This window comes from Helianthus annuus, chromosome 4 (assembly GCF_002127325.2).
Source record: "Helianthus annuus cultivar XRQ/B chromosome 4, HanXRQr2.0-SUNRISE, whole genome shotgun sequence".
Lineage (NCBI taxonomy): Eukaryota > Viridiplantae > Streptophyta > Magnoliopsida > Asterales > Asteraceae > Helianthus > Helianthus annuus.
Window position 1 is genome coordinate 67,374,069 of NC_035436.2, and position 24,352 is coordinate 67,398,420.

The window sequence follows — 24,352 nt, forward strand, 5'->3', positions numbered from 1 at the left end:
GAGCCACTCAAGAGTCACCAAAGGAAGTAGAAGTCAAGCCTGCACCAAAATTAAGGAAGCGTAAGGCTTCAAGGAACCCGCAGCAGTTACACCTAATCAAGCGGGACCTAGCCAAGTGGCAGCGCCACCAGCTAGGAAGTCGTACATAGGAACTGCCCCATGGTGCAAACGATGCAACCGTCACCATTCAAACCTCGTACCTTGGCTCCAAAATATACCTACTGTGGACGGTTGGGACATTTGATTAACATATGCCGCTTTGCTATCCAGAACAAAGCTGTTGCAAATCTTGTTGCTACCCAACTCCAAGTCAACCCTACTCAAGCTCATTTTCCATCTGGTACTTGCTACAACTGTGGCGAGACAAGCCATTTCAGGAACAAATGCCCGAAGATTGTCAATATCCAAACCTTGGATGAGCATTTGGCTGAGTAAAAGATGTTGCTGTCTTATGCCTTTGTTTCTTTTGTTTTCTTGTACTGTGAAACAATCTGCCTTGTTCATAAATAAAAGTTGTTATCTGCAATTCTGATGTACAAATGTAGTTACATGTGTGTATGGCATTTTCCTTTGATACCTACATCAAGGAACTATGTTCCTTACAAACTACTCTTGTGATTCTCCCTTTCAAGTGATCGCTCATGATTTCCTCAAAAATTTTAATTACTCGTTTCATTCTATGAGACAAAGTACAAGAAATAAAGCGAAATTTTGAGTAATCGTGCTTCTGCACATTTGTGCCCCCGAATCCTTGGTTAGATAACTAAGGGTATTTTCAAATCTCATACTCATTACGTTCTGATTTTTCAACATGCATAACATAAGTTTTCAAAACAACCTCCATGATTTCAAAAACAATGCCTATGTTTTCAAAAACGACCTTCATGATTTCAAACTATTATTAATACAATATAATTACTTATATCAAGTGCATGATTTCAAAAGCATCACTCATGTTTTCAAAGACCTTATACATAATTTCAAAATTCATCCCGCATGATTTTTAAACATTTTTATAAATATACCTACCTAATACACCTACTTTATGATTTCGAAAGTATTATATATAAGGTTTCCAAAACATTGAACACATTTTTTTGAACCCCATGCGTAGTTTTCAAAAATATTTTCTTCATTCATTGACTTAACCTTCAAATTCTGCTTCATATGTCACCTTGACATATCCAGCATCTCATCTTCATAAGCATTTTTACTTCATGTTCTGACTTAAAGCACATCCAGTGCAAGGTTTCAAAACATATTCAACTTCTAAAATCCATATGGGATCTTTTTATCTTTACAATTAGACCCTTGCGGTTAATTATCTTTCAAATCAGAGTCCTTAACTGGATTCCTTGTGTACCTTAATTTGAACATTTCGGTTCTTTTCAATCGAAATCGAATTTCCTATTCAAGATCTTTCTATCTTCATAGTTGGATTCTTGATAATGTTTAAAGCACCAATCAAAATCCTCTGATTGGATACCTGGTGTGCTTTAAATGCATGTGCTCAGTTAACAGAACAAATTAAATCATGACAAATTTAAAATCAAGATAAACAATTTTGTGGTTATGTGATTATGTGTTTATGCATTTTGTGTTTCCTTTTATGCATTTTTGTGATTTTGTATACTCTGGATAATTCGTTATCCAAATCCTCATAAGAACCTTTCGTATTTTTATATGAGGGATTCGTAGTAGGATATTCAAAAGGTACTATCTCAAATCCTTAATTGGGTTTCTACGTGATAGTTAAGACCCATGGATTTTATAGTGCCATTCCTTGATTCAAAGAGACCCCTTTAGTGGTCTAGGTCAAGCGATTGATTCAGTATCTGGTTGAGAATGACATATGATGATATAAGCTGAAAAGACTCCTTGGCGGTCTGGAGATCATTTATTGACTCAATTAAAAAGGACCCCAGTATGGTCAAATCACAATCATCACAGGCTCGTTCATTGTTTTCCTCCCATACACATTCTAAAATGCACTACGTGACTATGCAAGGAATTACGTAATTATGGATGCATACATAATTATGAAGTTCAGTGCACGGAAACCACAGTAAGACTTATTATGTGTAAGAACCAATAGTGGCAACAATAACGAAGTGTGAACAATATAATGGAGGTACGGTGGACGCACCAGTAACACTTTATATACTTGTATATATGTGTCCCTCCCACATTGTAAGCATGATGTTATTTAAAGCTACTAGAAGTTCAGAACTCTAACCAGTGTCGTTTGATCTTTTCAACTTCATGTTTCAAGCTCTCACAAGTTTCCTCTAAATAAATTTCGGTACGAAATTTCCTGAAGTAGGGAAGACTGTGACACCTGTGTCACTTCAGCCATCAAACAAATACCAAACCAATGAAATAATGTATTTCATACTTGGAATTTGTATAAATATGTGTATCATTTGCACATATTAATTCTTGATCGATTTCGGGCTTTAAATCGCTTTCTAGAAGGTTATATACGCATTGATGCGTAAATATAACCAGTTTAATGCAACAAACATTCCGGAATAGTGACATAGGCTTAACATACCTTAAATAACCTTTACATAACTTAGAAATAAGTTTTGGATGGTTTGGTATGCCGAAATCAAGTCTATTCGCTTACAGGGACTAAATTTGACAAACTGCGAAAGTATGTCAATTTGTACTGTAACGGACATTCCGGAACTTGACCATAAGTTAAACGTACCCTAAATATCCTTTACATAGCTTTGAAATAGGCTTTGAGGTGTTCGGTGTTCTAAAATAAACTTTTTGGTCTTTCAGGGACTAAAAGCGTCAAAAAGTGCATAAGTTTGCATTTTCGTGCATAACTTACATTCAGAATACTTCCGGACGTCCAAAAAATTTATGCAAGCATTAAAATATTTTATTTTAGTGTTTGGCATGAGAAAAATCTATTCGTCGCGTAATTTGGATCGTCTTTCGCGCTTATGCGCATTCCGTCGTAATTAAGCGAACATCGCGATCGTACGACCAAACGAACCGACATCCGGAATATTTTTGAGCATATTTTGAGTCCCCTATACTTTAACATCATTTTAGAGCCTTGAAATGAGGTTAACGGGGCTTAAACGTGCCAAAAATGGGCCGAAATGCATGTTTCCCAAGTTCAGGGACTAAACTGCAAATTCTGGAAACTATGCCCAGGCGGCCCGCGTGAGAATTTGTGTATTCCTTAAGCGGGCCGCGTGAGGGTCCCAGATCAGCAAAAAAATCTAATCCAGCTGTTACCAGCTGTTCCACACCCTTGAATCTGGTTTTTAAGCATTCTAGGGGCCAAATTTGATGGTTTTTAAGAGCCCATGGTATCCAAATACCATGTGCCCACTTGGACGGCCGAGATCGAAGCACGTTTCGCGATGAACGATCCTAACGGTTGTGCCTTTCCTATAAATACCCAACCCCAACTTCATTCAAACCCACTTGATTCTGAGATTTTCTCTAAGTTGGAGTTATAAACACTTCATACCTGAGAAATACTCGGAAATCAATCTTGCGGGGACCTTCTGTAAGTATTCCTTCGCGTTTTTCGTTCGTTTTAGCATTAAAGTCAAACTGTGTTTGACTTTCTACATTGACCAGTTTATGGTGAACGCGAAGTTCGTTTGAACTTCATAACGTGAGCGTAATCACGATGGTTATAGTCCCTAGTGACTATACCTACTGATTACCACGTTATCTAGGCTCAGTGACGAGTCGTAGTTTCGGCCAAAATGCGTTTTCTCGCGTATTTTGTAACCAAACTACTCTAGGGTATTAAAACCGTTTGTTTTAATACCAAACCTGTTTTCTAACATTACTAAACATGTTCTAGCATGTTTAGCTCGTCGCTTTTAGATTTGTGCTTGTTTAGGGTCGTAAAGGTAAGCGATCTAATCAATCGCTTATGCTTACGAACCCGACCCATTTGGTCGATCATTAGGATCCGACCAAACACTTTAGGTGACCATAGTTGTATAGGGAATAACCTTCCGAGGTTATACCTTATGGTCACGACGTTTAAGTAGTTGTATGATAAGTAGTTCTTATGCCTTAGGTAAATTACCAAAATGCCCTTTTTTCCGCTAAAATTCATTTTAAGCCTATGCAACATATTTTTAATATCTAAACTGATTTAGCAACAATATTAAGTATGTTAATTCATATCTTGCTTGTCATAGGGCTAGTTAGGCGTTTCAAACGCGTTTTACGCGAACGACGCGTTAAAGTAGCATAAGCTATCTAAATGGGTCGTAATGGGTCATAAGCACTAAGGTTAGGTTTCATTTTAGTATGTAGGCTTTGTTTAACCATATCATATGAGTTCCAATACTCATTTGGTTTACGAAACCTCATACTATCCAATCTCCCGATTTAGGTCCGGTTATTTATGTAGTTATCTATATAGGGTGCCGTTTGATTCCGTGATCCCTCTAGCTTCGCTTGGTTGTTGTTCAAGACTTCTAAGCACCCTCAAGTGAGTACATAGACCCCTCTTTTACTGTTTTTCAAACATTTTGGGGTGAAACACATGTGCCTACTTGTTACTTTCGTGCTTTCTTATTTTCACATCATATGTTTGCTATGTTCTTTAGTACACTTATAGTAGATGATTTCATTACATTGTTTTGCTATGTATGTTAACTTAGCATGCTAGCACATTGATTTACATTACATTGTTTTGCTATATATGTTTACATGGCATATTAGCACATTGTTTTACATGACTTTTCTGCTTTGTATGTTTACTTAGCATACTTAGTACATTGTTTTCACATAACTTGTTTACATTTGGTATGACATTTGGTTTGCATAAACGGTTCTTTACTACATTCATTAACATTAGCTACGCCGCTCGGTAGTAAGTAATAGTACCATAGGACTTGACAAATCCCGTTCCTGACACCCTAGGTTTGTTTGGGTGAAAGGAATGACTGAATCCGTGAACATTTTTACTTTGATAACCTTTACTCTAAGGTTATCCTGCTGTCTCAAGGCTTGAATGTAATGCGTTATCTTACCACATAAATGTTTGTATCAATAAAACAAGTTTTCTACTTGGCAAAACATAACTTTTTGATTTATTCAAAATACTTTGTTTTGTTCCTTTTTACTTATGGTTAAGTATTCTCATTTTGTTACTTACCATACATAACTTTTGTTTACACATAACTACATGACTACATTTTGGGTTTTTAAACATTGACAATGGTTTAGACAAGAACATTTGATGATTGGTTTGAACATGAACTATATGCTTTGGTGGTTTGTTTAAGTGACTTAAGTAACGATATGTGTGTAGTATGCTACAAGCATGGTGGATACGCCGCTGGTACTTCCTATATATAAGTGCTTGTATTATATTACATGGCGTAGCGTTATTTAAATCATTCATTTGGACTTATACATTTTTATACAAATAACATATTTTTCACAAGACATTGTATTACAAAACAGTTTGACTTATACAAACTCCTTTTTACTTGGTTATTCACTTAACCTTACATTACTCTTTTACATATCATCTACCTTATTATCGCTTTTCAAATGTTTTATAAAAGCAAACACTTAAACTGGATTCATGACAAGTTTTTGTTAAACATTTTCTTAAACCTAAGTCATGAATCCTATTTTTCATAAAACCTATGTACTCGCCGGCATTTTTTTGCTGACGTACCTATTTTCACATGTGTTTCAGGAGATGATGCATATGATTGATCAAGATACACATAGGCGGACTTGGGCCTTAGTGACAATAAAAGATGCAAGACTAGTTAATTATGTTATACTTATTTGTTTGTTAAGACATTGTAACTCTTTTAAATTAATAAATCAATATTTCAATTTTCCATGTGTTATGAAACAATGATTCTGTTACAACACTCCCCGACGATTCCGCCATGTTTTGTTGTTTTACGTGGTCGGGGTGTGACATATGATGTCCAAAGGAACACCATATCGAGATACAAACTCATCAACATAAATCTTTGCAAGTTTATCAGCAGAGAGATCCTCGCGAATCGCAATAAAATGTGTTGACTTCGTCAAACGATCGATAACAACCCAAATTGCATCGTGACCCTTAGATGTACGCGATAATTTAGTGATCAGATCCATCGCAATGTTCTCCCACTTCCAAACCGGTATCTCTGGTTGTACAAACAAGCCAGAAGGTCGTTGATGTTCAGCCTTGACTTTGAGACAAGTTAGGCATTTCGATACATACAAGGCAACATCTTTCTTCATACTAGGCCACCAATAATGAGTATGAAGACCCTTGTACATTTTATCAGCACCAGGATGGATAGAATATCGAGACTTATGAGATTCGTCCATCACTAAAGTGCGAAGATCGTCTTGTTTTGGAATCCACAAACGATCCTTGAAATAAAGCAATCCATTGTCCTTCGCTTCGATTTTAAGCTCAAGCTGATGTGGTAATTCCTTACCCATCAAATTTTGTGAGACACAAGATTGCTGAGCTTGAAGAACACGAGTTTGAATATCAGATAGAGTGCGAACAAAATGAAGCTTGACTCGCTCTTTTCGACTAAGCGCATCGGCTACGACATTCGCCTTACCAGGATGGTAGTAAATCTCGCAATCATAGTCACTCAAGAGTTCAACCCAACGTCGTTGCCTCATGTTTAACTCCTTCTGATTGAGAATATGCTGGAGACTTTTGTGGTCTGTGAAAACTACACACTTTGTGCCATAAAGATAATGTCTCCAGATTTTGAGATCAAAGACTACAGCACCCAAGTCAAGATCATGAGTCGTGTAGTTCTTCTTGTGAACTTTCAGTTGTCTAGACGCATATGCTATAACTTTGCCTGGTTGCATGAGAACACAACCAAGGCCTAAGTTGGAGGCATCGTAATAGACAATGAAATCATCGTTTCCCTTGGGCAAAGATAGAACAGGAGCATTACAAAACTTCTGTTTCAGCGTTTGGAACGCTTCTTCTTACTTGGGTCCCCACTCAAAAGGCTTATTCTTCTGAGTCAAAGCAGTGAGGGGAACCGTAATCTTTGAGATGTTTGAAATAAACCGTCAATAATACCCAGCAAGACCACGAAAAGATCGATTCTCTGTGGGTGTCATAGGTGTATTCCAAACCTTAATAGCTGCTATTTTGCAAGGATCCACATGAATACCTTGCTTGTTGACTATATGTCCCAAAACTTGAACTTCTTTAAGCCAGAATTCGCACTTGTAGAATTTAGCAAAAAGTTGTTCCTTCTTCAAGAGTTCCAGAGTCAAACGAAGGTGTTGCTCGTGATCGGCTCGAGACTTTGAATAAATGAGAATATCGTCGATGAACACAATGATGAACTTGTCTAAATAAGGTTTACAGACCCTATTCATTAAGTCCATGAAGATGGCTGGAGCATTTTTCAAACCAAAAGGCATGACAGTGAACTCATATTAATCTCACCTTCCTACCGGGCTGGCCGTCCGAAAAAAAGAATTTTTTTTTTTACTTTTTTCTTTGCGCCTCAGAGAAAAACAAATGACCATATCTCGTTCAGAAAGCAGTTTTGGGAATATCTTGTTGGTGCATACATCTGTCGACTTCGTCTTGTATCAAGTCTTAGACTAGATTGTATAGATCAGGGCACGTTATTCGAGAAATAGGAAGATTTAGTGAGTTTAGAAGCTGATTTCGCTCCTAAGGCTAATTCCGCCCAAAATGTCATGAAGACACTTTCGAGCGGAATCACATGGTTCTAATTCCGCTCCAAATATGGTTATGTCATTCCGAGCGGAATCAAGACCCTATATATAGGTCATTTAGAGTGAAATCAGGTAAGTGCTGCCGATGTGAAGACTGATTGTATTTGTGATCATATCAATATAATCAGTGGTTTAAGTGAAGTGTTAGTTGTTTCTACCTTTGTTTCTTGTTTTCCGCACCTGAAACAAAGTAAAACTCCTCTGAACGACTCATTCGGGTCAATCGCACGATCCTACAATTGGTATCAGAGCTCAGGAGGAGAAGTTCTGCAGAGATTAGCTGGATTTCATCAAGATTTCTTACTTCTACACCTTCTTTCTTCAACAGAACGAGTTTTAACGGTCAAAACCGGTTAAATTTTTCACAGACTGTGTATAAGTGACTATTAACAAATCCCTGAAAGTTTGAGACTAAAATACGGCTTAAAAATGGACAAAATTGACCTCCGAAGTGATTTCGCTCGAATGGACAATTTTTGATTTCGCTCGAATTAGTGTGATTTCGCTCCAAAATATTGTCTGATTCCGCTCCAGGATACAATTTCTGAGGTTCCGCTCCAAATCAGAGTTGATTTCGCTTCAAAGTTCTTATTGATTCCGCTCCAGATTGTTGAACTGGTGATTTTACTCCAAACAAATTATCAGATTCCGCTCCAAACATCATTTAGTGATTCCGCTCCAGAAGTTGGTTTGCTATTTCGCTCGAAATTGCATATTGGTTAATTCCGCTCGAAAGTAACTGTTTTTGAAAAACGTAATACGTAATCATGAGTGAAGAATTCTACAACGCGTTCGCTTTATCTCCGACTACTCCGGTTTCCATTGCTCAGAATATGAACTTGGAAAACGAGACCGGAACGTTACAAAAGCCCCCTAAACTAATGAGTATCGAAGAATACTACGGGTGGATAGACAAATTCGAAAACTGGGTTCAGGCAAACCATCTTAGGTCATGGGAGTGCATTCTAAAGAAATATGTGTTGCCACGTACTGAATTGCAAGTTGTGAAAACAATTTCTGAGTTTAGTGATCAAGAGCGTGATATGTATCGTGCTGAAAAGATGATGATAAATTTGCTTCAACAAGCCATTAAAGAAGACATCTTTGTGTTACTACAACATGATAAAACCTCAAAGTCAATATGGGATGCTCTTCATGTCAAGTTTGAAGGTAGTGAGAACATGATTAAGAGCTAGAAGGCGTTGCTCAAGAAAGAGTTTGATCTGTTCAGCAGTCTACCGGGAGAAGATACAAAGAAGTTGATTGGACGTTACTACCACTTAGTGCGATCCATGTCAATGCTGAGTATTACAAAAGATCGTGAAGAGTGGGTAGACAAGTTAGCTAATGCGTTACCGCAGAAAGAGTGGGGAACTTGATGATTCTGAAAAATACCGGGGTTTGTGATGGGTTGACAATTTCTCAGTTTATTGAGAAGATCGAAAGTCAGGATCTAGAACAGCAAAAGATCGCAAGGATGAACAGTCCAAGTGTTCAACAAGATGTAAAGAAGTACTACAAAGGCAGTGTTCCAGAAGCTGAAAGAAGCCCGAAAATCCAGACTGCGTTTAGTGCTGGGGATTCAACAGAAAAGGCTGATCAAAGTTCAAACAAAAGCAGTGGATTCTCTTCATTTCCGAGTGTTAATCCGAAAGATTCAACTACAAGTTTCCATTCTCAAAGCACTAAGACAGGAAATGGTTATATGATACAGTGCAACATTGCATTGAATCTTCCAGTGGCCAAAGTTTTTCTGTAGAGGTGGCGAAAGATCACATGGCTCTACTTGGTTCAGTGTTGTTATCTTATGAAGGCTTAGTGGCTGGGAGGATCGAAAATCCTATGCTCACAAAGGAGGATTACGATCAGATAGACGCCGAAGAGATGGAACTGATGGACATTAAATGGTGTCTAGCTAGTGTTCTTAGACGAGCAGAAAAGTTCAAGCTGATTATTGGAAGAAATGACTTTCTTGATGCACATGTTTCCACTTTGGGTTTTGATAAATCTAAAGTTACTTGTTTCCGATGCAGGGAGAAAGGTCATTTCAAGAGAGAATGCAAGAACAGGGAAGCTAGTGGAGCTCAGAATCCATTCGGAAAAGACGATTACTACCGGAAAGGCATTTATCAACAAGTTGGTCAACAACAATTACAAGAACCGCAGGTGGCTCATGGTAGAAAAATTGAAGATTCAAAGAGAGCATGTTTGGTGGATTTTAACTAGAATGAACACATATCATCTAAAAGCAACGTCTGTTTAGTCAATCAGGATGATGAAAGACTACCTGAAGGTTTTAGCTGGGATATGTTTGCTGATGAAAAGGGAGAATTTAAAGCTTTCATTGCTAAGATTGTTAAAGAACCAAATTTGTTTGCCACATGGATGAAGTCTATTGGTGAGACTGTGAAGAATGTGGAGGAAGAGTCTGTTGTATCTTATGAAAGCTCACAAAGTTCAGAAGAAAGTTCACTAAGTGATGCGAGTTCAGAAAAGGAAGTCGTCTTTGATCAAACACCATCTGTTTCTGGTTCATTGGATGATAATTTTGAAAAATCAATCGAGTTTGATCAGTCACCAACTGATGATAGTAGTGACGATGAAGAAGAGAAACACATTAATATTGCAAAATCTCATCTTTCTCCTGAAAGTTTTCATTTTTATTTTGCAGATCGTGTGGAGAAGCTGAAAAAGAAACAAGCTGCAAAAGAACAAGAGAAAATGAAGACTGAAAGTGTTGCTGAAAAGGATGAGATTGTTCAAAAAGAAGAAATTAAAAGCGTTGCTAAAAAGATTGTTGAAACTGAACAAAATTGTGAAAACACAAATCAAGAAGAAGATTCTGATTTTAATGACAAAGTTCAATTCGCGAAAGAAGTGTTTCAAACAATCAAAAGAGTAGTTGAAGAAAATGAAAAGGTGGTTGATGTGGAGAAAATCATCGATGTAGAAAAGATTTTTGAAGTCATCAAGCCTCGCAAAAAATGTTTAGAACTATGCAAGGAATGTGCAGTAAAAGATGAAAAGCTGACTTAGTATGAAAAGTACAAAGAGCAATTACTGTTCAATCTCAATTATGTGAAAGAATCTTATGATGTCTTGAATAGAACAGTAACTGGTCTTCAAAAGACTAACTCTGAAAGAGAAAATGCTTTGACAATGATGAATGTTGTGATGATGTCAAAGCAGAAAGCTATCAATTTCTACGTCGAAGAAAGTGCAAAATGGAAGCAAGAGTTAGAGACGGAGAAGATTGAGAATGAGAGAATTAGACGGTTATTGCAAAGCCATTCTAGTTCTGATTATCTCATTGATCGAATTTATCCGACTGTTGCAGGTATGGAAGCTTTCCAAGATGAGAATACAGAGAAGAAAGATAGTGGTAAGAAACCGACTGTTAGCTATAACAAGTGTCCACCTCCAATCTGGAAAGGGTATTCTCCCAGAAAACCAAATGAGGAGCAACTTGAAAAAGCAGTCAATATAAAGCTAAAAACCAACACAACTGATGAGTTACCAGAAAACATTGACGTCACTTTCACATTGTCTGACACTGATCATGAGTCTGAATTAATTAAAAAGGTGGTTGATCAGGTGTTGGATACTGATGAGGAGTCCGAGTCAAAGTCTGAGTCTGGAGGGTCAAGTTCTTCAGTCAACAATCCAAAGTCGTCGGTTAAACAGTCTTATAGTAAAGAGTTTTTGTTATCAAAAGCAAATTTGGATGATGAAACATTTGAAGTTGCATACACTTTGAATGATTCTGACAAATTATACTCTAACAAAGAGTTTCCAATAAGAAGTGTCAGATTTGAAATGATCAAAAAGGTTTTCAAAATGACAGAAATTAACATTTCTGAAATAAAAGATTTAAATCTTAATGAAAAACCTAAAAAATACACTTCAAGAGTTCAACAACGTTTAAACAAGAAAAAGGGTTACAATTCTGGTTCTGGTTTTCAAAAGAAACCAAACCATAATGGTAGCCACAAAAAGAAAGGTTTAGGCTTTATTCCACCAGAAAATTATAAAAATGAGAAAAATTCTAAAACAAAAACAGAATTTGTTTCAGGAGGAAGTGCAGAGGATGAACAAAAGAAACCGTCTGGAGACAATCAAACCAGGAGTTTCTTGCTGAGAAAAAGAGAAATGGAACTGGAGTTTTTCATCCAAAAGAAACTCGAACCTGTTTCAAATGCAATGAAGTTGGTCATAGTGCATGGAACTGTCCAAAGGATGTCAAGACAAAACAGGGAGTTTCTAAAAAGCTAAAAGAAAAAGTTGTTGACAAAGTTGAACAACCAACCGAAAACTTTAAAATTTTTTAAAATTCTACTTATGAGGTTGGTGAATGTTCTAAAAAGAATCTTTATAAAAAGAAAGCAAAGAACAACCAAGTGTGGGTTGTTAAGAAAATTGATGAAGAAATTGGCGATGAATTTGGTTCCACAAAGCCAGAAAAGCCACAGGTTGAGGTAAAAGATTCAGTGAATGATGATGAATTTCCATCACTAAAGTTTGAAGAGGTTAAACAGAAAGTTGGATCAGTTTTACTTCGAGAAGACTGAATTTGATGAATTATTGTTCCACAACCATGGTAAGGTTGAGATCTCGGATCAGTTTTACTCCGAGAAGACTGAATTTGATGTCGAAAAAGTTTTTAATGGAAATATTAAGAATATTTTTGGGAAAATGCTTGATGGGAAAGCAAAAGGGGTTAAAGATTTTTATGCAACTAAAAAGGCAACTTACAACCCTACTGAGCAAGAAATGAAAACGCTCAAGTCTGAAAAGTCTTGGGTGGAAATTCTTTTCCCTTGAAGTCTTAGGACTACACCGGAGATCTCAAGTTTGTAATCGTGGATCAGGAATCGGCATCATTCAAGTTTTAAATTGATTGTATGAAAAAGTTTTGAAAATGTGTTTACATGTTATAGGTTGAAGGACTACGCCGGAGCTTCCAGGTTGGTAAGTGCGAAGCAGGAATCGGCATCTTGATTGGTAACACGGTTTATGAAGATGAAATATTCCTACAATTGGTATTGTTTGTGATCTTACAATTGGTACAGAAGTTGATTCTGGCAAAGTGATTACTCAAGGTCATTAGTTTGAACTTGATGTAATCCTTATACAATTGGTAAAAAGATGAACAAGATGATGAACCCTAACCTACAAATGATAAAAAGAAATTCATTTTCTAGAAAAATCATTTTGATTAAAACAAACTTAAGTGTTTTGAAATCTTAATGAGAAAATGGTTTGTTAAAAAGGGGAGTTCGGATTGTTGATGTCAAGTGGATGGCGAATTGAAGTGATTCGATATCAGTTGTCAACTTCCTGCATAGTTTTGTTTTACAATAGTGTCAAGAGCTTAGTTTTTTTAAAATTTTCTTTAATGTGTTTGCATTTTAGGGGGAGTAGAAAATTTCAGAAAATCCAAAAACATTAGAAAATTAAAAAAAGACAAAAACATGATAAAATCAAAAATGAGTTTTGTTGTGTTAAAGAGGAATTGATAGTACATCAGTGGACTGTCACAACATGCTAAAGAAATGAAATGCTTAAAATGTGATAAACAATCTCACTGTGGATATGCCAGTAGGTTTTTGCACATTTAGTAGATTGTAACGAGATATAAACCTAAAAATTCAAACTTGCTTAGTACGTGGGGAACAACTTCTTGGATATATGGGTAACCCCCGAAATCTTGTTTGAAAGGTCTCTCTTTCTGAGATACTAGGTCTTTATGCTCAGTGATATCTAGGGTATTATCCCAGGACTTCTGCTGTATGGAAATACTGTCACACCCCCAAAATCCACCTGCGGAGTATCACCGCTTTGGAGCGTGACATGACCAAGATCAAGCCACCAATCATATTGAACATGTAATTAATAAGTAAAAGTGAATGTCATTCAAACCAACCAATATGAAAGGTGTTCGAAACATAAGTATAATATCTCAGTTTAGCGGAAGCGTATAAATAAAACCCAACATAAGTAAAGTAAGAAATGTCATAAAGTTTTTATCAAACGTTCACAATCCATGCCCACAACGACCGCGCCTCCCGTGCAAGCTCCATAGTACCTAAGGTCCTGCAAGGCATGTAACAGAGAGTTAACAACTAGTTGAGCGAGTTCACAGTTGATAGTTCAGTAATCGTAATAGTATAGCAAGTCTTATGTTCGTTCATTAAGTCATGTATCGTATTAGTTCGTATCGCGGTCCTTTAGGCGTGTATGCAAAGATTAGAGGAAGTTTCCCAAGTATTCTAGACTAGGTATATTTGTATCGCAGCCCACCCGGCATGTGTGCGAAGTTTAGTGTTCAGTTCGCGGCCATGCTAGGCATGTGTGCGAAGATTAGTTCTATTATCGCAGCCAATCCCGGCGTGTGTGCGAAGGAAAGTATATGTATCACTAGTCTAGCAGTATTTTATCCACAACCTTCCTCTCCCGAGGACAGCATCACTAAGTTCCATAAACAAGGTATGTGCAATTCAGTTATCCAATCCTATTCCCAACCCCGGGAATCCCATGCCTTGGGAAGAGTGTGAACTCACCTTGGTTTGCTCGGTATGCTAAGTACGTGCTCACAGTTAATCAATCACGTTCCTAAAGTATGCACGTATCTGTAATCAGTTTGTATTCAAGAAGTTCATGTATAAGCATATTCATAGTAGGCATCACATCAAAGATTACCAAGAAGCACATATTACACTTTTGAGTTCATTCAGGTTATGTTCAACATTTAACAGTAGTTACTAACTGGGTCAATTCTTAACGGAATTAAGTTAAGTTACTGTGCAGGTTTGATCACTTGACGAAACACCCCTTGTTTCGTCGTTCTTACCTTTGACGAAACCCATTCTGTTTAGTCATGACCCCCTTGACGAAACACATTCAGTTTCGTCGATTACTCTTCGGCGAAACACCCTCCCGTTTCGCCGTGCATCCGTTTCGTGAACAAGTCAGTTACGTCATGAATCAGTTACGATTTGCAGAAAACCCTAATCATTGGAACAGCCGTCATCAACATCAGAAATCATATGGAAATCAATGTGCACACATAGAATCATCATAACACAATCATCATAGAGCCAACGTCTAGCACGAATCTTAGTTTAAACGTATAACAAACCGGTTTACATAATACCCCTGCATCTAGACTCAGGTCATCATAACAACATTCAAGGTTAAGCATCTGGTCATATAAATCTTTAATACACAGCCGATTTATTAAAACCCTTAGCCGATTACTAGGTTTCGCATAAGGTTACGTATCCGATTACATCATGCATAACAAGATTAAAACATCGCACATATATATTCAGAATTAAAATCAAACCAAACGTGAAATTTACTAACCGAACTAAGGATGATTAAGCAATAAGGATCCGGCTTCAAAAGAGGAGAGGGTTGCCGTCGCACACAAGGCTAGAGAGTTTTAGGGTTTCTGATATTGCTAAAGTATGGCGAATGGAGTGGTTCCGTATAACTTATACATGCAAAATGTTGATGCATAATGTCTAAAGCCTGCGTCTTTGTAATTCTAGTTTAATGTATAAGGTCCAGATAGGTCATTTTGTGTTAGTACAGGGGGTTAAAGTGTAAATTTATGAATTTCATGTTGTAGGTCCGCTTTTGTGGCATGTGTCCACAAAAGCGAACCAGCTTTGTTGTCTGGACCGCTCTTGTGGACATGTCACATGAGCGGACCACCGAGTCTATAAATACCCCAGGTGTGTTCTTCATTTGTAACGTCTTCTGGAACTCCACGTCGAACTGTTGTCCGTACGGCAAGCGTTATCAAGTGAAGAAAAAGTTTTTTAAGTGTGAACTCTCTGTTTCTACTCCATTCTTTTACGGTTTTTCTTTGTATCATGCTGAAAATGTGTTTCCGCCACATTTTCAGTAAGCACTAGCTCTGATTGACTCACTCGAGAGGTCAAAACTGATCCTACAATTGGTATCAGAGCTAGGAGCTCGATTGCAAGATCAAACACATCGTTTTCGTACCAGATTTCAGGGATTTCAGAGCCGAATCAGATCCGATTTCATCGATTTCTTCATCTTCTACTCATTTCTCACGGTTTTTACAGAAATTCGTCAAATTGAACGGGTTTTCACGGTCCAAATCGTCTGATTTTTGGATATGTTGTGCGTATAGACCTGTTCTACAACCCTACCAAGTTTCAGATCGAAACTCCAAGCCGTTTTGGAGAAATCGCGGTTTTTTGGTCCGAATTTGCGTCACACTATACAGATCCGCTCGTTTGGTATTGTTGTGGTCCGCTTATTTGGTTAGAAGTTTGGTTCGCTTATTTGGAATTGATTTGGTTCGCTCATGTGGCATTAGTTCAGGTTCGCTCAAAGGTCTGTGCTTGTTGATTCGCTTATGTGGCTAGGGATGGTTCGCTTTTTTGTGTATTTTCTATGTAGGTCCGCTTTTTAGTCATTACAGTGGTTCGCCTATAGGGTTGCAAAGTGTTTGGCTCGCTTTTATGGTAGCACAGTGTAGGTTCGCTTTTACTGTAAAATGTTGGTTCGCTTTTTGGTCAAGTGTTCAAAATGTGAAATTTTTTTCTAAGTCTTGGTTTCTGTTGTTGTTGTGCAGGCATCTCCAAATGTGTTATTCGATCCAGTACACAACAATTGCATTGATTTAGATGTGGAGAAGTTTCCTTTATTGTCAGAATTTAGCAGTATTTTGGACTACATGAATCGTATTCCAGTGAAGAAAGCAATGACTGACCAGAGGCCGTTGTACAGATCACATATTAGTCGATTTTGGATAAACGCAAAGTATGACGAGGCAAGCAAGGTGGTATCGTCAGTGGTGGAAGTAGATGGAAAGTTGGAGACTATTTTGGTGACTGAAGCATTAGTTCGAGAAGTTATGAACTTTCCTGATGAGGCCAACTACCCCACAAGATTTCCGGAACGTATGGTGAAAGGTTGTATGCTACGTTTGGGATACAGAAATACTTTGAACAACGGGAACTACTTGAAGTCAAAATTTCAGAAATCTTTCAAGTTCTTAATTCATTGTATTCTGATTACTTTGAGCCACACAAAGGGCAGTTTTGACCAGATGAGGGACTATCAAATGAACATGTTGACAGCGTTAGTGTTGAATAAGAAATACAACTTCTCGCACATAGTTTTTCATTATATGGTGGAGAATCTCACGTCAGATGTTAGAACCTGGAGGTATCCGCGGTTTGTACAAATGATGATTGATCGTGCATACCCTGGAATTGATAGAAACATTCAGGGTGATCTTCTTGTTCAAGCTCACATGTCTAATAACACTTTGAAAAACCTGGTCAAATATCATCCTAATCATCCAGAGCCTGATCTAGTGATTGAAAACTTCGGATTGCTTAGAGATGCGAACTATGTGGATCCTGATCCGGAAAATCATCAGAATTGGAGAAATCAAGAGGAAATGAAAGAGGCGTTGTATGCTGTAGAGTTGAAAATACTTCAGAATTTCAAAGGAACCAAGAACGAGTGGTATGTAAAGCAGTCAGGACGCAGACGTAGATTTGCAACTCCTGTAGCTGAAGGTGAAGGTTCTTCTTCAAAGCCGAAGAAGAAACAAAAGAAGAAAGCGCAAATAGTGTTAGTAGATGAATCTGATGAAGATATCTCTAAGATGAATGTTGAAAATGAACAAGAGACGACTGGTGCTGAAAACATTGTAATTGAGACAGATTTGTTTACAACAGAAGCATATTTTGTTGATAATATTGTGGAAACGGTTACTTCTGATGTTCAAAAGGAAAAAGAGAAGGTGTTAGATGATGTTGAAGGTGATGACGTTGATAAAGACACTACTAGTTCTTCTAGTTCGTCTGAATATGAAGTGATAGATGCTAAAGAACGTGAAAGACGAATGAGAGAAGAGGTAGAACAGGAGAAGTTGATTAGAAAGAGGAAGAGGGAAGAGAAAGAAGATGCACCTTATGTACCTTCTCCGGAGCATGTTTCGGTGTTACAATCTTCTCCGAAGGGTAAAAAGAAAGCTGCTGGTCGAAAGAGAACTACACCAAAAATTAAAGTGTCGAAGCGCCCTCAGAAGATCATGCAAACGCATTCTACACCTCCACGTCAACCAACACCTCCACGTCAACCAACACCTCCATAATCTCCAATACATCAATCTCCTCCCAGACAGCCAACACCACAACAATCACCAAGACAATCTACTCCTCCATCACACTCAACACCACCCAGACAACCTACACCACAACGACAACCATCTCCTATTTTTCAATCAACACCACCACCACAACAACCATATTATACTTCGCAAGATCTCTTTGGCACATCTCCACTCACCCAAGTACAACCTGGTTCTTCGAGTAGAGGTCTTCCGATACCACAAGATAATCTGCTAGACGTTGATTTCGACTTTGCTAACAGTTCGCAAGTGTTGAAATTGGAAAAGAGAATTGAGGATGTGATAGCAGAGAATAAAAAGTTGGCGGCTGAAAGCAAAAAGATTGCTGATAGAGAAAAGACTCTTGCTGGTAGAGTGCAGAGGTTGGAAGGTGAAAACAAAGTGTTGACACTGAAAATTGAAGTTGATCAGACGGAAATCGACGTTTTGAAAGTTCGAGTGTCTGAATTAGAAGAAGAGAAGAATCGTCGAGAAAGTGAAAATGAGTACTATAAGCTGAAAAATAAAGAACTTACGGCTGCTAAAGCTCTACATGAACATAAGTTCTACATGCTGAATAGAGTTGTGGAAAGCATGTTAGAGACATCAGTGGAACAGAAATATGAAGAGTTGAAGCTAGAAGACCTTCGTGCAGAACGTCAAGCAGAATTAGAAAGGCAAATGAAAGATAAGGGTAAAGGGGTGGAAGGAAGTTCTGAAATGTCTATTGTACCTTCGATGGTGATAGATAATCCTGAGCCCATATCTGCAGTTCCTGGCATAGTCGAAGAAGAAACTCCAACGCCTAAGTTAATTGGTGGCGAAGATGAAGAGGATGATGAAGATGATGATGAGGATGAGTTTGTATATTCTGCTAGCAGTCACAGTTCTAAAGGTGATGATGATGATGACGCTGCAGGAGGTTCAGGTGTTAGAGTGACTGAAGCCTCAAATGAAAAAGTCATTGAAGATCTGTTGAACGACACAATCAATGAAGAAAGTGGTGAATCTGAAGGTAAGGGGGAGTCGAGTAAGACTCAGATTGTTGAGCATCATGAGCCGTTGTTCATGCGTCTAGAGGAGTATAAAGAAATGCTGAAAAATGTAAACCCTGAAATTCCCTTCGACTTCGAAGAGGACTTAGAATCGTTTGATATCAATAAACAGCAAGATTATAAGTATGATTATGTTGAAGATGCTGATATCTACGATAGAGTTGAGGTTGGAGAATGTTCTGATAATGAAGAGGTTCCTGAAGATACTTCGAAACTTCCAACGTTAATGGAGTTCTTTGCTGCTGAGAATAGAGATGAATTACGTCAAAAGGTGACTGAAGCGGTGAATGATAATGTATTTGAATGTTTGAGGAAAGAAGCTGAGCAGGAAGGCCAATCTAATGTTGGAAAAGAAAGTCAATCGAATGTTGAAGAAATTGATCGTTCTAAATGGTTTAAAGATTCTCATGAAAGAAAATTCAAGAGGCCGCTGAACTTCTTCCAACGAGATCGAAATGTTTCGCTTGGCGATATTATTAGTTGGGGTTTTCTTCCGCAAGTTAACGCTTACGCTATTCGAAGAGAATATGGCGTCCAGTATTTTGCACGGTTATATGACATAATGTCATTACCGTGGTGGGACGTTGATGAATTAGCAAAGGTGAGAGTCTTGGAGTACAAGGTGAGAAAGAATGATACCGCGATGTGGGGCTACATCAAGTATGAACAATTGAAGCCATTTCGAAAGTGGAAGCCTCATCGTCCAAGACGTGTTCAGAGAATTGATCCGGAAACTGGGGCTGTAGAAATTATTCTGAATGTGAAGCCTCCACGTACTATGAAGACAATTCCGATGCCAGAAATGGAGCAGGAATTTTATAAAGGCTTTATTGATTGGGTTTACAGTTGCAGGACGACTGAAGCAATAATCACATACAGAGCTGGTGGAGAGCTGAGGGATATTCATGTTTACGGCCCGATGTGGTTAGTTAATTGTTCAGCGAAAGACATCGAATGTCTATTCATTCACAAGATTCGCTACTCGCCAGCAGATAAAGAGCAAGCTCTTCAGTTCCAACGTGTAGTTTCTCTGTGTGTTCAGAAAGGAATCAATTCTGAAAACAAGTGGAAATCTTCGTGGTGGTCTTTAGAAGAGAAGATGAAGAAGAAATCAAAGCGTGAACGTGAACGTGAGAATCAAAAGATGGAAGAAAATAGAGGAAAGTTTATGAAGCAACATGAGAAGGAAGAGAAAGCGAGGAAGATAAAGAATGAAAAGATCAGGGTTGCGCTGGGAAGAAAGCCAAAACCGAAGGAAGAGAAATTCAAAGCTATCTGAAGACCTACATTCAAGACAAAGACTGCGGCTTCATCCAAGGGGGAGTTTGTTGATGCATAATGTCTAAAGCCTGCGTCTTTGTAATGCTAGTTTAACGTATAAGGTCCAAATAGGTCATTTTGTGTTAGTACAGGGGGTTAAAGTGTAAATTTATGAATTTCATGTTGTAGGTCCGCTTTTGTGGCATGTGTCCACAAAAGCGAACCAGCTTTGTTGTCTGGACCGCTCTTGTGGACATGCCACATGAGCGGACCACCGAGTCTATAAATACCCCCGGTGTGTTCTTCATTTGTAACGTCTTCTGGAACTCCACGTCGAACTGCTGTCCGTACGGCAAGCGTTATCAAGTAAAGAAAAAGTTTTTTAAGTGTGAACTCTCTGTTTCTACTCCATTCTTTTACGGTTTTTTCTTTGTATCATGCTGAAAATGTGTTTCCGCCACATTTTCAGTAAGCACTAGCTCTGATTGACTCACTTGAGAGGTCAAAACTGATCCTACACAAAAGTGTTCTGGGCCTGAGCTGGGCTTTATGGCGAAACTGGGCTCGGCGAAACACTTGTTTCGTCGAGATGATGATGACGAAACAGATTTCCTGTTTCGTCGGGTTGGCCATGGCGAAACACTTGTTTGGTCGAGATCCTTTCATGTGTTAAACAGTTAATGCTTTTCTAATAGGTCTCATTTATAATACAATCACATACATGCAATAATCACAATACGCTTCATTACAGCACAACGTATACAGTTACAAGTCAAACAACTAAACAGTCAAAGTCAACGTGCATTAAATGCGAAAATGAAAGTCGGAAACTCGAGTTGTCACAAATACTGACCTAGTCCCTGTATAATACTTTCCGCAAATGCTTGAAGAAGCACCACCCTCAGCAAGTTGATGAAACAATAAAATTGTTAGTCACTTCTGTTGTAACAAAAGATCCTCTAAAGGGGACACACCAAAAGTCGAAGCCGTCATCTCTTTGCGTATACGGAAGTATCGACCTGAGCTCTCACGGCCCTCGTAATTTAACCCTTTTACAGATATCATCTTGGTATACTCACCTGTAAGACTGAATATTGGGATCTGGATACAAGAGTATATACAAGTAGTGGGACACACGGATAAGTTCAAGTGCTTAAAACATTAATATCGTATCTCGGATCAGTTGAAATTTGTGTGAAAATTTAAGTGGATCAATATACTGACAATCTAGGTGAATTGTTTAGAACTTAATATGAAATGAAGCTTAACGGTGTTGGTGACAGGTCTCAAAAACTGATATGATCCTCTTACACAAACTCACAAAAATACGTTTCTGTAAATATTACTTTACTGCATTTTATTTCTCTTATTTCAAAATCCAAAAATATTTTATGTGTGTTTAAACATTTATTTTGAAAAGGTCAAAAAGATTTTCGACAGCTGATATTGGAGAGCTAATTTTCAAAATGGCGAAACACTTGTTTGGTCGAGATCCTTTCATGTGTTAAACAGTTAATGCTTTTCTAATAGGTCTCATTTATAATACAATCACATACATGCAATAATCACAATACACTTCATTACAGCACAACGTATACAGTTACAAGTCAAACAAGTCAAACAACTAAACAATCAAAGTCAACGTGCATTAAATGCGAAAGTGAAAGTCAGAAACTCGAGTTGTCACATTATCCCCAACTTGAAAGAAATTCCGTCCCGAAATTTAGCATGCGATTACTGAGGAAGCTAGGTAGGTTGTATCGTTCACTGGTTTTCCTGGGGTGTCACATCATCCCCCCGTTGATTTGGAATTTCGTCCCAAAATTCTCTAGTAGCTTTAGCCTCAGTAGTAGGTGCATTGTTCTGGAATAACTGGGGATACTTGAGTTCCATTTGGTCTTCTCGTTCCCAGGTGTACTCTGGGCCACAACGGGAGTTCCAACGAACTCGAACAAGAGGTATTCTGGTGTGCTTGAGGACTTTAACATCCCGGTCCGTGATTTCAACAGGTTCCTCGACGAACTGCAACCGCTCGTCGATAGTGAGTTCCTTCAAAGGAACTATGAGGGTCTCATCTGACAGGCACTTCTTAAGATTTGACACGTGAAAGACATTGTGAACTGCCCCGAGTTCTACAGGTAGGTTCAGTCTGTAGGCCACCTTGCCTATTCGTTCTGTGATTTCGAATGGTCCGACATACCGCGGACTGAGTTTGCCTCGTTGCCAAAACGAACCACACCCTTCCAGGGTGAGACCTTGAGTAGCACTCGATCCCCAACTTGGAACTCGAGCGGTTTTCTGCGCTTATCAGCGTAACTTTTCTGACGGTCACGAGCCGCCGCCATGCATTGCCGTATCTGTGCAATTCGTTCAGTAGCATCAACTACCATTTCTGGACCTGTGATTTGACTATCCCCCACCTCTGCCCAACAGAGAGGTGACCGGCATTTACGTCCGTACAATGCCTCGAATGGAGCGGCTTGGATCCTGGTGTGGTAACTGTTATTGTACGAGAACTCCACTAAAGGGAGATGTTTTTCCCAGCTGTTGCCGAAATCGATAACGCATGCCCGAAGCATGTCTTCAAGAGTTTGAAAAGTGCGCTCAGACTGCCCATCCGTCTGAGGGTGATATGCTGTGCTCATGTCTAATCGCGAGCCAAAAGCTTTGTGCGTTGCTTGCCATAGTTCCGAAGTGAATCGTGCATCACGATCCGAAATGATAGAGATGGGCACCCCGTGCCTCGAGACCACTTCCTTCAAGTAGATGTCTGCTAATGTGGAGTACTTATCCGTTTCTTTAATTGCCAAGAAGTGTGCAGACTTTGTGAGTCGATCCACAATCACCCAAATAGTATCGTTCCCACGCTGGGATCTAGGTAGGCCTGGAACAAAATCCATGGAAATTTCTTCCCATTTCCATTGCGGTATCTTTGGTTGCTGAAGTAGCCCCGAAGGTTTCTGGTACTCGACTTTGACTCTCGCACAAGTCAAACACTTGCCGACGTAAGTTGCGATGAGGGCTTTCATGCTTGGCCACCAATACGTTGTTCTGAGATCGTGGTACATTTTATCCGACCCTGGATGTACCGAGTAGCGAGACTTGTGCGCTTCATCCATCACAAGTTCTCGTAGACCGCCATATAGTGGGACCCAAATATGCCCCGTTACATAGTAAGCGCCGTCTTCCTTTTGTTGTAGTCATTGTCTTGAGCCGCGTAGGGCTTCAGCCTTGACGTTTTCTGGTTTTAGTGCTTCTATCTGAGCATCGCGTATCTGTGCAGGAAGACTGACTGGATAGTGAGCTGCAATGCTCGTACACGTCTAGGTGTAGTATCTTTGCGACTGAGGGCATCAGCCACGACAATGGCTTTGCCCAGATAGTACTTGATGGCGCAATCGTAGTCGTTCAGTAGTTCAACCCATCGACGTTGCCGCATGTTCAATTCCTTCTGCTTGAAGATATGCTCGAGACTCCTATGATCGGTGTAAATAGTGCACCTGGTACCGTATAGGTAGTGTCGCCATATCTTAAGCGCGAAAACAACAGCCCCCAGCTCTAAATCGTGCGTCGTGTAGTTCCGCTCGTGAATCTTGAGATGACGTGACGCATAAGCAATAACTTTATCCCGCTGCATCAATACACAACCAAGCCCCTGTATCGATGCGTCACAATAGACCACAAAATCGTCCGTGCCCTCTGGCAACGAGAGGATAGGTGCACTGCAGGGTCTATCCTTTAAGTGCTGAAAAGCGGCTTCCTGGGTATTACCCCATCAATAAGTGACACCCTTCTGTGTCAGTAGCGTAAGAGGCTGCGCGTTCTTTGAGAAGTCTTTGATAAACCGTCTATAATAACCCGCCAAACCCAAGAATTGGCGTATTCCGTTGGTGTACGCGGTGCAGGCCAGTTTCTGATCGAATCTACCTTGGATGGATCAACATGAATCCCATCCTTGTTTACCACATGGCCGAGAAAGTGGACTTCACGAAGCCAGAAGTCACATTTTGAAAACTTGGCGTACAACTGTTCCTTTCGAAGAAGTTCCAAGATAAGTCGTAAATGTTGCTCGTGTTCCTCCTGACTCTTGGAGTAAATCAGAATGTCGTCGATGAAAACGATGACGAAC

The 24,352-nt window shown here is 39.0% G+C and overlaps 1 protein-coding gene across 1 annotated transcript; it reads left to right on the forward strand.

Moving 5' to 3' along the window:
- The first annotated feature begins 10,464 nt into the window (after window positions 1-10,464).
- On the forward strand, window positions 10,465-20,242 carry LOC110924943. The gene is made up of 6 exons (XM_022168915.1): window positions 10,465-10,755; window positions 16,358-17,318; window positions 17,424-17,759; window positions 18,063-19,056; window positions 19,123-19,984; window positions 20,108-20,242. Exons 1-6 carry the CDS (start codon window positions 10,465-10,467, stop codon window positions 20,240-20,242), a joined length of 3,579 nt encoding a protein of 1,192 aa, XP_022024607.1.
- The last annotated feature ends 4,110 nt before the right edge of the window (window positions 20,243-24,352 follow it).